The sequence below is a fragment of the Phyllostomus discolor genome, chromosome 1 (genome assembly GCF_004126475.2).
Source record: "Phyllostomus discolor isolate MPI-MPIP mPhyDis1 chromosome 1, mPhyDis1.pri.v3, whole genome shotgun sequence".
Classification (NCBI taxonomy): domain Eukaryota; kingdom Metazoa; phylum Chordata; class Mammalia; order Chiroptera; family Phyllostomidae; genus Phyllostomus; species Phyllostomus discolor.
In genome coordinates, this window is record NC_040903.2 from 196,551,650 (window position 1) to 196,565,293 (window position 13,644).

A 13,644-nucleotide genomic window follows, 5' to 3' on the forward strand; every position below is an offset into this window, starting at 1 on the left:
CACCCGCTGCCTAAGTCTCTCACCTCAGCTCCTGCCTCCCCCCCCCCCCCCCGGCCCCAGCCACATGAGCTGCCGCACGAGCTGACTCCTTGCCCGGAGTGGCTCCCCACCCACCCACCCGCTTGGCTGTCTCCCACTCATCTCTCAGGTGAGTCTCACTTCTCCCCTCTAACCCAAGTGCTCCTTCCCAGGGGTACCTGAGGACCCAGCCCTCACAGTACTGCTCATCTACTCGCTTTTGCCCTCCCCGACTGTCAAGAATGTGCCTTATTCTCCCAGTGGGCCCCGCTGTCCAGCACAGAACTCCCCAAAGCGCACACCCTGCATGAACGGAATAACGATCATTTGCTCCGGGGCAGAGTTTTCCTCCAGCAGCCCTGCACAGCCCTGCAGTGCGCAGCGGAGTCCCGGGCCCACATCTGCAGGTTCCGAGCCGGCAGTACTGGACGGGCCCAGGAACCTGCACTTTAACAACTCCGTGGGCAGTTCTGAAATAACTGGCCCTCCCTCTGGAAGTGCTAATCCCAGTGGGTGAGAACCGGGAACCCAGAGGCAGAACTCGATAAAGGACCCACAGGCTGGCGGGGCCAGCACACGGCCTGAGAGACGAGGCTGGGAGCACTGGGGCGCTCCGTGGAGAGCAGCGGAAGTTGAAAAAGCCTGGCTTTTGGCCCACGTGCAAAGAAGGGCTCTGCACGAGTCAAACACGTCGTGAAAGACGAAATGATAACCTGAGGGAGAGAACAGGTAGGAGAACATTTCTGCGACTTAAGGGTGGGGAAGAACCTCTTAAAGCATGAACGTAAGGCACAAAGGTGAATTTTAACGCATCAACATTAAGGATTTCTGTTATAACAGGGCACGTGAACGAGGGTGATGCACAGAGGACAAAACGGGAGAGGTGCGGTGTCTCAGCCCAGGTGAGTGTCCGGAACACGTGGGGAGCTCTAAGAGAGCCACGAGAAAAACCAGCAACCGCCACTGGAAGACTGAGCAAAAGCCAGGAACAAGCAATTTCCGGGTAAGGAAAACCAGAGGCTAACTTCCAAAGAGATACTCACACTTATGAATAAAGCAACTCATTCAAAATATTTAATAGTCAAATAACTCATATTACTCAATTATATTATTTGAATCCTAGAAATTGTAAATTAATGAGCTGAAATAATGATACTGTTTTACGAGACTAGTACAACTTAGACAGTGGATGTTACCCTGGGTGAGGCCTCAGTGAGTGGCAGCCAGACCCCACGGCAGAAGTACAGACAGCTGACCTTGAGCTCCCTCCCTCCTTCCCAGCTGCTGGGTCTGGCAGAGACACCCCAGACACCCAGGCTGGCACGCAGCAGAATGCCCCGCGTGGGCCAGTCCCAGCAACGCCACTCCCTGCAGCAGTCACTGCGGGCCCTGGGCCAGCCCCCAGGGCCGGGCGGGCAGACAGCAGTGCCCCTGCCTGCAATGCGGGCCAAGGCCACAAGGCCTGGAGAAGCCCCTCGCCCCGGCCTCTCCAGATCCGGCTTGTGGGGAGCACTGCTGCCCGAGTCCCCTCCCTGACAGCCCGCTGACTGAATCACCACTCTCTGCTTCCAGACCCCTACGGGCTGCCGCTGGCCACGGGACGGCGCCCAAGCACTTTGGGCTGGCCCTCGGGACACCTCACAACTGGCCTGAGCCCCTGCCGCTTCCTGCATGGACCCCACGCTCCAGTCACACCGGATCTATCACTGTTCCCAGGCCTGGCCGCTGCCCTGCGCTCGGCAGAGGCGGCTCCCTTTCCCTAAGGTTATCCCTCTGCTCCCCCCAGCCCTTCACTTCGCGTGGAAGGGCGTGTGCTGGAGGAAGCAAACCACGCTTTGGGGCTCAAAGGGCTTTGGTTCTGTGCCCAGGTCTGCCACAGCCAGGTGTGAGGTCCCTGGGAGCTTCAGTTCACGTCTCTGAGCCCCCGTGTGCTAAACTGGAAAGAGGGTATACGGACTTCTGCTGCACGGGGTTGGGATGATGAGCTTCGTAAATAAAACGCTTGGGCCAGTGCCGGCTGGAATGAGCGCTCCTCTCACAGGGGCGTGTTTCCCCCCAGTCTGCCGGCAGTCCCAGCCAGCCGCCTCCCGGGTCACCCTCCTCTCCCTAAACAGAAGCATCTCCTTGTCACTCAGAATGGGGGCCTGGCTTTTAAACCTCCCCACCCCCACCCCGCCCACCATGTCCCTGGATTCTCTCGCTCTTCACATTAGCCGCAGCTCCCCAAAGGCTTTGTGAGTGTTGCTGCCTTTCCGATTCGTGCCTCTCAAGTTCCGTGTTGGGGTAGGTTGGCTTCCCCCAAGCCAGCCCAGAGCCCAGGGCTTGGGTCCCTGGGCCCCCGCACCCCCCACACTGCAGAGCTGTGAGGGAGTTCCTGCATCCGCTTCCACCTCTACACTCTCCGTGGGGCCCTGTGCCCACCCCAAGGGCAGGGGCTTACCTTGGCATCCCTGCGTGGTCCCTGAGGTGGCCGGTGCGTAGCCAGGGTAGCAGAGGCAGGAGTAGGAGCCCACGTGGTTGACACAGCGCCCTTTTCCCAGGCAGGGGTCCCTCAGACACTCATTGTCATCTGAGCACAGGGAGGTGGGGAGGGAGGTCAGGGAGGCCTTTCTCTGGGCACCTGCCAGCAACCTGCCTATACTAGGGGCTGGACGGGGATGGTGCTGTGGGGCAAGGAGCAGGTGAGGGAGCAGAGGAGGCCGGAGAGATGAAATATCTCTAAGGCTGGGCACCATGAACCCATCCACTGGGCCCGCTCAGACACCAAGGGCCTGGGCAGCTGTGCCGCACTCCTCCCTGCCCACGGCCCCTCCCCCAGTGGCCCCACGATCCCTTCCTTTCTCCTGGAAGGCGCAGTGGCCGTGTCTCCTTTGTATAATGTTGTGGGTGATGATTTGTCTTGGCCCCCAAACCTCTCCCCTAAGGGAAGAGGGAAAATGTCTCCTGATGGAGACATTTACAGCGACGGCGGACCTTGGTCCACTCTGCAGGCAGCGAGATGGCCGGTTTGAGGGGTAGGCTGAACGCAGGCCTGAGGGCTCCCGGCACTGGTGGCTTCCCGCCCTCCTGGAGTCCTGAAGACTTGTCGTATGCTTCTCCCAGAGATTGGCCTCCCCAAGGTTAAGGCCAGGTTTGTCCACAGCAACTGCACTGCTCCTCAACCCACACACCACCCAGCACAACTTGGACCTTCTGCTGCCTGGACCCTTTCCTGACTCTGTCCCCCAGTGGCCCTGCTCCCACCCACCCGACACTGAGTGTGCCCCGGACCCCGGAGTGAATACCTGTGCAGTAGGCCTGGCTGGGGTGCAGCCGGTAGCCGGGGCTGCACAGGCATCTGTACCCATCTGGGAGGTTCACACAGGTTCCGGGGCCACAGATGTTGGTGGCACATCTGTTGATATCTGTTGGAGGCAGAGCAAAGCAGAGGCTATGGCTGGGTAGTGGGTGGGCAAAGGCAGTAGAGCAGGGTGGGAGGAGCGTGGGGGGCAGGCCTGGGGGACTCAAAGGACGCTCACCCCACACTTAGTTGGGCCTTCCCACATTCACACATATAGCATGGCCTACATAAGCCCCTCCCACCCCCCACCCCCCGGAGGTCCCCCCAGGCCCTGAGCCCTACCAGGATGCAGCTTGAAAGAGCACACCACTCTGACCCAGACCAAGCAGATGCCAACGACCCGTGTCCTGAGTCTGAGGGCCTGCCCTGCTGAGGTCTCCAGCCTGACCTCTCCCTGAATAGGGGCGCGGCTCTTGCCCCAGTGCCCGGTGATTCCTTTACCTGGCTACTCCTGCCCATTTCCCCTGGACAGGCAGGCAGACAGACAGACAGATCTGGTGAGCGGAGTGCGTAGGGAGACCTTCCAGGAGGACAGGGGAGAGGGGCTGGGGCCCACTGAGCAGGGCCTTAAATGCCACACTGAGGCGTGTGAGCAAGGGGGTCATGCCACATGGGGTGTGACCAGCGCTGTCTCCGAAAGACCACTCGCTTTGCCACGCCCCCCACTCAGAAGGATGGGACGGAAGGCACACGGGGCCCCTATTAGAGACCTGCTGGAATAATTTAAACAAGGGCCATCGTGGGGGGTGGTTGTGGGGTAAAAAGGGGAGGCAGACACTGAATTCAGAAACAGTTTGGAGACTCTCCCAGACTCGGGGCAGAGGCCGCACGGAGGGCGGAGACCGGCTTTTGTGAACTCCGTCCCCAGCGCTGGAAAGGCGCCTCACACTTACAGCACACACCATGGACGGAAAGACGGATGCTTTCGGGCCCTGTGTGCACTCGTCAGCGGAGCCTCTCGGCCTGGCTCCCCCATCCGGCCCCACAGCCCTGAGGTAGCCCTGGAGACCCAGGGAACGGCTCAGGATGTGGCCTGTGGTGGTGCACACTGGGGCTTCAGAGCTATTGCTAAATTGGACTGGACTGAACCAAACAAGCACGCTGGCCCGTTTGGTAGGCTCCCTGCCACCGGCCTGGCTCCAAGTGTCCGTCTTGGGGCTCCTGGGGACCCCCAGCCATGTTCTAAATGTTCTCTTGGAGGGACGAGTTTGGGGGATAACAGAAAATGAGGGATAGGGCAGAAGACTATTGGTGGTGGTTGGGGGTACCCTCTGCCCCTTGGAGCTGCTGCAGGGCCTGGCTGGACCCCTCCTGCCCCTCTGTTTCTGACTCCAGGTCCATTTTCCTTGTCAGACACTCAGACTGCAGAGCAGAGCCCCCTCCCCCAGCTCATCCGGCCTGCCCGGCCTGCTTGGTGGAGGGGAGCTGAGGGGCGGGCGCTGAGCCCAGAGGACAGAGGGCCAGGCAGGGGCAGCAGGAGGCCCTGGTCCAAGCCCACGTTCCCTGGACTGCTCCACCGGGCTCCAGGTCTCTCCCTGTGTGGGAGGAAGGCCAGAAAGACCCCTCTCCCCCAAGGCGGCCTCAGGCTGTGAGGTTGAGAGACCGGTAAGCCCTGGAAAGGGCATGTGTGAGTGTGTGAGGGCACACACGAGGACACGAGGGCACACGTGAGTGCACATGCACACAGGGAGCAGCGGGCAGCACCGGCCTTGCCTATCCCCCAACAATGAGCCCCGGGGAGGGCACACTCCAGAGCCAGGTGGGTTTGCCAGGGACCCCCCCACAGCACCCCCTCACCATTGTAGTGGCGGGTGGGGGGGGTTAGGGGCAGGGGGAGCACAGGCTCCCAGGCAGTTAAACCACCCTGAGAACTAGGGCCATTCCCCTGCCCAAAGTCGGCCCTTCCGGAGGAGGGTGCTGCCTGCCACCAGGGCACACAGATGCCATGGCTCACGGTCTGCAAGAGCCAGGCCTCTGGGGCTCCCGGGTTCTCCGGGAAGGTCTCTGGGTGAGACCCTCCCCCAGGGTGGCCCTTCTCCTTCCCCTTCCTGGCTGGACCCATGCTCCAGTCAGGACCCCTGTGTCCTCCAGGGCATCCCGTGGTCTCCTTGGGGGTGAGGCCAGGGGCGCTGAGCTCCGGTGGGCTCATCTGGCTGAGAGCCCTGGGGTCAGCTCTGGGTGGTTGCCCCTCACAGGGCTGGATGCGGGTACCTGGGGGGCCCGGGGTCACCAGCACGTTGGCTGGGGTGGTCACTGGCTCTTCTTCCCGGGCCCTGGAATCCCCGGTCCAGGCAGTGGTGGCATTGGTCTTCCTGTGGCATGTCCTGTAGGGGGAAAGGGGAGGGGGAGCAGGTGGGCACAGCCCCTTGGCCACCCGCCTTCTCACCAGGGACAGTGCTCCCTCTGGAGGTGCCCGCAGGGGCCCTTCCCTTCCCCCCGCTGTTCCACCTCCAGGGGTGGAGCCTAGGGCTGCTCACCCCTTCTGTCTCCCAGCCTCCTGACACTGGACCTGGCCCCAGATAGCATCAGAGAACCTGAGAGCTCATTAGGGCTCATCCAGTCTCATGCTCCATTTCACAAGCGAGGGGACAGAAGCTGGCAGAAATGGCCACTTGCCCAAGGCCTACCTAGCTTCCTGGCCACAGAGCCAAAGCCCGGTCTTTGGGCTCCCACTCCAGCATCCATCTGTTTGCAAAGTGCTTTACTGTTTACTGTTTACTGTACTGCCACGAACACCAGCATCTCCCCTGGCTTGGGAGGCAGCAGGGCAGGTGTTAGTGCCCGTGTTTTACCAGAGGAAGCTGTCTGACTTCGGAACAGTGCTGTGTCCCCAACCCCAGCGACCGCCGAGCTGGGCTCTGCAGAGCCCTAAGTGTTCCCCAGGGAAGACAGGCCCTGGGGGAAGAGCTCTGGGGACCCGAGTCCCTTCAGGCAGTGCTTCCTCTTTGGTCGGTCTCCTGGGCGTGCTGGGAGGCATGCGGAACACGGAAAGGATGCTGGGGTAGGGAAACTTGCAAAGTACCACTGTGCCTCGCCGGCCTAACCAGCTCCTTACGTGTGTGGAGTTTACCTGTCATGTCGTCATGCATGACCTCACCTGACCGGAGCCCTGTGTAACACGCGCACTAACTCCACCACGAGATGGTCTCTCCTCCCCCCCTTCTCTGTTAGCTGGGAGCCAGTAGGAGGAGGGACTCACCTGGGACCCCGGCAGGTACTTGGGCAACACCGGCTGTGACCTGCACAGAAACAAGAGAATGTTTCTCTTGGTTCCTCTGTCACCCCCATGGCACACTTCCTTCTACCAGGCTCCCCGTCCGACTCACTCACTTTTCCATTCACTCCCGGAGTTGATAAGTGTTTGCTACATGTTGGGCGTCCTGCTAGGCACTTTATGTCTACACCTAGTTAATCTCAGCTGTCCTGTGCTGGTAGGTTGTAATGATTAAAGGGACCGAAGGGTGTAATGCGCCAGCCAGTATGACATCAGCTAGTGTCGTATCAATGTTGTGATCTCAGACACAGCAGCAGGAGCTCCAGAGGTTAACTAGCCTTAACTAGCCTGCCCAGTGTCACAGGGCCAGTGCAGTGAAGCTGGGGTCCCGGGTCCTACCTGCTGTCCCTCCCCACAGCCCACGGGCAAAGGGTGGACAAACCCTGGGGACCAGGAGGAGGAGGATGGGCCGAGGTGGACAGAGGACAAGGAGCAAGGCCCAGGGCCGTGAGGACTGGAAGCGGAACTTTGGTCTGGGGAGACAGCACGTGGTTCTCCAGAAGGAGAAGTAGCCCCTCAGAAAAATGGCGTTTGGGGACAGTCAGGCAAGCAGGTTGGAGGGGCAGGGGACAGGGAAGGGACTGGCAGACTGGCGAGGGAAGAAGCAGATTCACTCTTCCAGACTGTTTTTCTAGGAGAACACCCAGTTCTTTACAGGGGACTCCTGGGCACGGAGAAGGGGCAGGAGCCCCATTTCCCGGTGAAGTGGTTTGAGGCTGTCCACAGCTCTGCCCCTGCGCCCCCGTGAGCCACTCCCAGAGGAGACCTTGAGGTTTAAGCAAATCAAGCTCAGAAAGTGCCTGATTTGAAATCAGTCTAGAACCAGTTCTAGACCTCATCTGCTTGAGTGACAGCCCAGACAGGAGACATTCCTACTTCCTTTCTGAAGGGGGCTGCAGACCACCCCAAATAAGAAAGCTCAGAACCTATTTGACAAATAGTAGCTGTTGTTATTAATTCCTTTAGGATAAAACTGAGTGTTTGGTTCAACCCTCCCCCTTCAGCATGTCTCCAAGCGAAATCCTACATACACACCATCCTTCTCCCTGTCTTCCCTCCCAGGACACTGTCCTGCAACCTCGGTGGCCATGGGTCCCCCTCTGTGCCATGCTTGCCCAGCTCCCCAGTGAGGGGACTCACTCACCTGGCCAGCCTGAGAGTCACCTGGGAAGGAAAGGTGAGAGCGTGAGCTTGGGGAGGATAGTCTGGCTGCCTTCTCCCCTCCACCCATGGTCAGGGCTGGTTCGGTCTGTGACCTCCTGACCTTGTCCCCAGCAGGTCAGCTGGGGAGAGACGACTCCTCGGACTCTTCTTGCCTGCCTCTGCCCCTCCCGCCCCACAGAGAATGGCCACCACAGATCCCAGACTCTGTCTGCAAGGCTGTGTCCCAGACCTGCTTCCCTCTGAGGTCTCTCGTGGCAGGAGTCCCACCCCACCTGAGTCTGTCCGCCCTGTGGGTCCTAGCTGTCCCTCTCCTCCTTGCCCCACCACCTGCTCCCTCCCAAGCCTCCCAGTCACACCCATTCACTCCGCCGCTCGCCCGGGCTGCAGGCCAGGGGACTGTTCTAGGAAGCAGTCGCTGCTGGCTTGGCCAGTATGCGGTTCCCATGACGACTTGGGCTGTCCTGACTTCCCCGCCTGTCTGTTCCAGGTTCCTGGAGCAGCTCTGGCCATCTCATAGCTCCCCTGGTCCTACGGCATCCTGGGCCTCCTGCACGCAGTGTTCCCAGTAACGTGGGCACGTCTTCTGCACGGTTCCCCAAGGGCACCAGCCATGGGCACCACAAGCCCAGTCTCCTCCCGGGCCCATGCCTCCTGAGCCTAAGGGAGCTGAGCTGGAGTTCGTGCTCTGACTCTGTGGCCAGGGCTGGGGATCCAGAGCTCCCAGGCTCCCCAGGATCCAACTGCCTTTTCAGGCCTCGCAGCAAGCGCCAGCCTCAGCTGCTACATGACCAGGGGCAGCAGTGGAAAGGCCTGATCGGCTGGGGTGGGGGCTGCTGTTGACCACTCCCGCCTCCATCAGCAGCTCCCTGGGATGTGGGCTCCTCTGGACCCCGTATGGGAGGGGAAGGGGTGAGGTGTTCCCATCACACCAGGCCGGGAAAGCCGGTTCCCAGGCTGGGTGCTGCTGCTCCAAACTCCCCTTCCTAAGGCTCCAGAGAGAAGACGCTATGCGTCCAGGATAAACTCCCAGCAGCTCTTTGAGGCGTTGTAATCCAGGGGGGAAGGGGAACCCCGCAGGCATCTCCCCCAGCCCGGATACCCTTGTCGGGGATGGCCTCTGCCTCCTGCCAGGTGCTGGTGACCGCCCGGAGCGGCTGCCTCTCCGCTGGCCTGGGCAGGGTCCCCTGGCTCTTCGGCCTGTGCTCCCTCGAGGGCCTGGCCAGCTCCTCCTGCTCAGCTTTCCTCACGGTCAGGCGGATGTCCGAGCTCGAGTAGGTATAGCCATGGCCGGCAGGGCAGATCTCCCTGAAGGACTCTGCAAGGCCAGTGGTCAGAGGATGCGCTGAGAGGGGCTGCTCCTGCAGGAACCCAGGGCCCTCCCCGTGCTCCCCAGGGGGGACTGGGCTCTGTGGCAGCAAGGACGGAGGGACTCCGGGTTGGGTTAAGACGCTGAGCGGGAAGGAAGACTAGGGTCCACATAGGGGAAAAGGGCCACTGGCTCGGGGGAAGCCCCGTGGGGGCCAGAGCTGGGAAGGGACCCGAGCGTTACCTGTGCCAGGCGGGGGGCATGTCTCACACTCGCTGCCCCATGCTTTGCCCACTCGGCTGCAGCAGCATATCTGCTTGGTGATCCTCTGGCTCAGAGGCAGCGTGCAGGTGCCGAGCTCCAGGGCCCGGTAGCACAGGCCCTGCTGCATGGAGACGGCCTTGTCCGCTGCAACAGACACAGCGGGTGGGGCCAGGCAGGTGGCCGGGGGAGGGGGAAGCGCAGCAGAGAGGGCAGAGGATGGAGGAGGGGCCGGTCGCGTGCACTGGGACTGGCCTGGCCTGTGTCCAGCCTGGGCGCGTGGGCCCTGACAACGCTCACAGGAAGGTCAGGTGGAATAGCTGTGGTGGAAGCATCAGCACCTCCTCATGTTACCTGGTTGAGGGGTCCCCTGACTGCCACCCACATGGAGAACCCGACAGCAGGAAATGGGGGTGTGCCCACTTGTCCCCAGGTGCTGAATGGTAAGTGATCCCCAAAGCCCGACTTGGGCCTGGCATTGGTGGGGAGCAGTGGGCTCTGGGGGCCAGTCTCCTTGGAGAGAGGGGAGGAGGTGAGAACCAAAGGCCTGAGGGGGACCCGTCAGGACAGGGACTCTGCATTTTCGCAACCCAGGCCCCCTGCAGGTGTCAGCAGCAGGCAGATAGATGCTCAGTGCGTGCTGACTGAGCTGATGGACGGCTAGATCCATGAATCAGAATCCAGTGGACCGCAGTGAGTGGGAGCTAGGCTGGGTTTTGAAAACAACAATGCCACCACCATTGTCCCCTTGCTCGTACTTTGAGAGCGAATATTACAGCTTCTCTCATAAATTACCTCGGCAGAAGATGAGGACGTCATGCCTTATTGGAAGGGACTGAAATCTTTAGAGGGCCGGACAAGGGGACACGGAGTGGGGTGAAGAGGGCAACGCTCGAGGCTGAGGATCTGATGACTCTGGGGAGCCCTGGCCAGGACCCAGCAGCCCAAGCTCAACTCCCTGCTCCACCTTGAGCTCCATGACCTCCTGGGCCTTGTCTCCTTCGTGTGTGAAATAAGGGTGATGATGATGATGATGATCCCGTGGGTGGTGCACGCCTGTCCCTCATATTCTGGTAGCAGTGTCCTGTTTTCCTGTGGGACCCACCCCTCCCCCCAGTCCTGCCCCCCCACTTCCTGGTTGAAGGAGAGCAGCCCTCGTCCCCGGTCCCAGGGACTGACTCGGGGTGGGCGCTTGATAAGTAGGCCCAATGATGATAATCAGCTTTGGGGCTGTTCCTGGATTATTAGAAAAGAGATGACTTTTATTTTCCTTTTTTTTTTTTTTTGAGTTTGCAAGGCTGGAAGGATATAGGCCCGAAGCATCTGGTGGGTATGTTTGAAAGACCAAGAAATCAACCCCGAGGAAAGAAAGAGCAAGAGACATCCTAAAGACACTGTGGGTGCCTGGATCCAGCCACGCCTGAGGCACACCTACCTGTAGACCTCCTAGTTGTGTGGACCAAAGAATTACTGTTGGTTAAGGTGGCTTGAGCTGTGTTTCTGTCACTTGTAACCCAAAGACGCCTGACAAATACACCTTTTTCACAGCGACACGTGAGAAAGGGCCTTGTCAAAGGTTATGTGCTATACTAGGTCAATTGTCGGTCAGTCCATGAGCCTGGGTCTCCAGGTTTGATCCCCGCCCTGCCCCCACCCCAAATAAACCAACAACCAAACAGACAAAAAACAATCTTTGCCTCCAGCAGCCACTTCCCTTTGGGATGCTGTAGGGAAGGCCTGTCCCATGAAGCCCCAGGGAGAGGTGACACGCTGGGTATATCAGGAGGCTTCCCAGCCCAGAGGGCCCCTGGAGCTGTTCTCCCAGCCCTGGTCAGGTGACAGGAAGGAGGGCAAAGCTCAGACACCTAACCCCCACCCCTCCTGGGGAGATGAATCATCGGAGGAGGCCGGAGGGGTAATACTAAGGACAGAGGGGAAGAAAGGGCCATCTCTGCTTCCCTCTGCATGAAGGGTCTCGCTCTGGCACTAATAAACACGTCACCTCGGACATTAAATACGCCTGCCCGATGAAGGACTCTGAAGTAGGGGTGGGGTGGGGAGGAGGAAGAGCCGGAAGCCCCTGGAAGCCTTGATTACGTGTCTCTGTCACCATGAGCTCTTCCTGAGAGCAGCCTGGCACGTCCCCCACCCCCAGCCTGGGCCCCCCACTCTCTGGGCGTCCCCTCTCCCAGGAGACACACACTGGGCGGAGTCCGCCCTTCACTCGGGTGCTCCTTCTGAGTGGCACTGGCGTGACACTCATTCTGTGGTCTCCTCAGACCCAGGACCTTGTGGTTTGCAGACTGAGGGCTTGGCCAGCCCCAGGGAGCTCTGCTGAGCCGGGGTGGCCGGCCAGATCTGGGCTGTCCCTTGGCAGAGGCCAGTCGGGACTGGCTTTATTCAGCTCTGGTCAGACCTCGCTGCCCCAGGAAAGCCCCGTCTGGGCCGTGGCGTCAGCTCTGCCATGGGAGGGGCCTGTGAGCCTGGGCCCTCCCCGCTGGAACCCACAGAAGTCAGTGGAAACAGCTGCCTGGGCGTGCACGCACGCACACAATGCTAATACGACCCGTGACACGTACGTGCTCACGGACACAGAGACACACTCAGAACCACGAGGGACTGCAGGGTTATGGAAAGGCCCCAGGGCTGGACAGTGGCGGCGTTCAGGCTGCAGACAGGCCCCTTCTGAAAGGCCTGCGCTAAGTGAGTGGCAGCCGAGTGCAGGCGCCGGGAGAGGCAGCCGCCGCTCAGCCAGATGTCAGGGGTCAGGGTGGAGGCAACACCGACCCCCCCATGGCAAATGAGGTCACGGGGGGGGGGGCAGGAATGACTAGAGGGAAAACAGGAGTAGAAAATCCCAAACTGCCAAATCCCCCCCAAAATTCCTAAAGCCCAAAGCTCGGGAGCAGCTGTCCCTGTCCCAGCAGGAGGGGACAGATCCATTTGTGTACGTGGGGCCCAGTTCCAGGCTGAGTAGCAGACACTGCGCCCAGGGATGGAGCCCGGGGAGGGGGGAATTTCTGCTCTGGGCCTGGCCGGTGGCCCCCGGGTGTCCCATCTCGCCTCCCCCTGTCCCCTGCCCCTGCTCCCCGCCAGCACTCACACACACAGCGGCTCCTCGAGGGGTCCAGCATGAGGCCGGGCCTGCAGGTGCACAGGTAGCTGCCCCTGGTGTTCACGCACTCCGAGTCCGCGCACAGGCCCAGGGTCAGGCACTCGTTGATGTCTGTGGGGTGGGAGGAGATGACCAGGGCCTGCCCCACTGAGGCCTGAAGGGGAGGCGGGGTGGGGGGGGCGGGGGGGCGGGGCGGAGGTCTCCCAGTACTTCCTCCAAGTAAAAGGACAACAATAAGGGAGCTGCCTCCTATTAAGTTGATCCCCCTCTCTGTGCCTCAACTTCTTCATCTGTAAAATGGGGATCACAAGGGTCAACTACCAGATGGTCTGGAATAGGAGGATAAAACAAGATAAAAAGGGCAAATCACGTGGTCCTGTGACTGGCAATAATAACCAAATACTAAGAGCTAGTGTTTTCCGAGTGCCTATTGCATGTGACGCCTCACTTAACTTCCACAATTTTATCAAGCAGGTCCCCACGTCCTCACTTTATAGGTGGGGAAGCTGGAGCTCCAGGAGTAACTCACCCAAAGTCGCTCAGCTAGTAAGCGACGTGCTGGGATGCAAACAGGGGCAGCAGATAAGGGGACGGTTGGGGCTGGAGGGTGGAGAAAGGGCTTCCCAGTCCCTCCTGTTCAGCTTTCCCTGAGAAACCCCGAGGCACCTCTGCCGGACCCAGAGTCCGGGGAACACGTATGCAGTGAGCTGCAAGGGGTGGTGCCCCGATGAGGAAGGGGAGGCAGGTGCTGGGGGGCAGAGGGTGGGGAGGGCAGGTCTCCAGGCCCTTTGAACACCCCAGCCTCAGGCGGGCCACCCCCCACCCCGTGAGCAGGGGACGCTCAAGCCGTGCTCCAGACGAGGGAGCTCCATTAGCTCCCTCTGTGATCTCAGGAATGTTTTATGACAGGAGCTCCTCGCTGCAAAGAGAGGATCCCACTCTCACGCTGTCAGCTGCAAGAAGTCGCTGCCCCTCTGGGCAGTGTCACCTGTGTTCGTCACGGTGGCAGCAATGATGGTGAGTGTGAAGATTTGGGAGGGGCGCCCACCGCCAGGGCCAGAGGCGTCATCGGAGCCGCCAGCTCACCCACAGGCTTTGGAGAAATTGGCACTGAGCACAGGAGTGAGGGCCTGAGAGATGACCCACCTTCCTGGGTCAGGACACCC

The 13,644-nt window shown here is 60.5% G+C and overlaps 1 protein-coding gene across 1 annotated transcript in view; it reads right to left on the minus strand.

Moving 5' to 3' along the window:
- LTBP2 (latent transforming growth factor beta binding protein 2) overlaps nt 1-13,644 on the minus strand; it is a 90,837-nt gene that overhangs the window by 19,082 nt on the left and 58,111 nt on the right. The window contains 9 exon segments of the mRNA XM_036012167.1: nt 2,459-2,587; nt 3,303-3,422; nt 5,570-5,632; nt 5,635-5,682; nt 6,558-6,597; nt 7,777-7,796; nt 8,896-9,111; nt 9,346-9,510; nt 12,467-12,589. Coding sequence (XP_035868060.1) covers nt 2,459-2,587; nt 3,303-3,422; nt 5,570-5,632; nt 5,635-5,682; nt 6,558-6,597; nt 7,777-7,796; nt 8,896-9,111; nt 9,346-9,510; nt 12,467-12,589 — 924 coding nt within the window.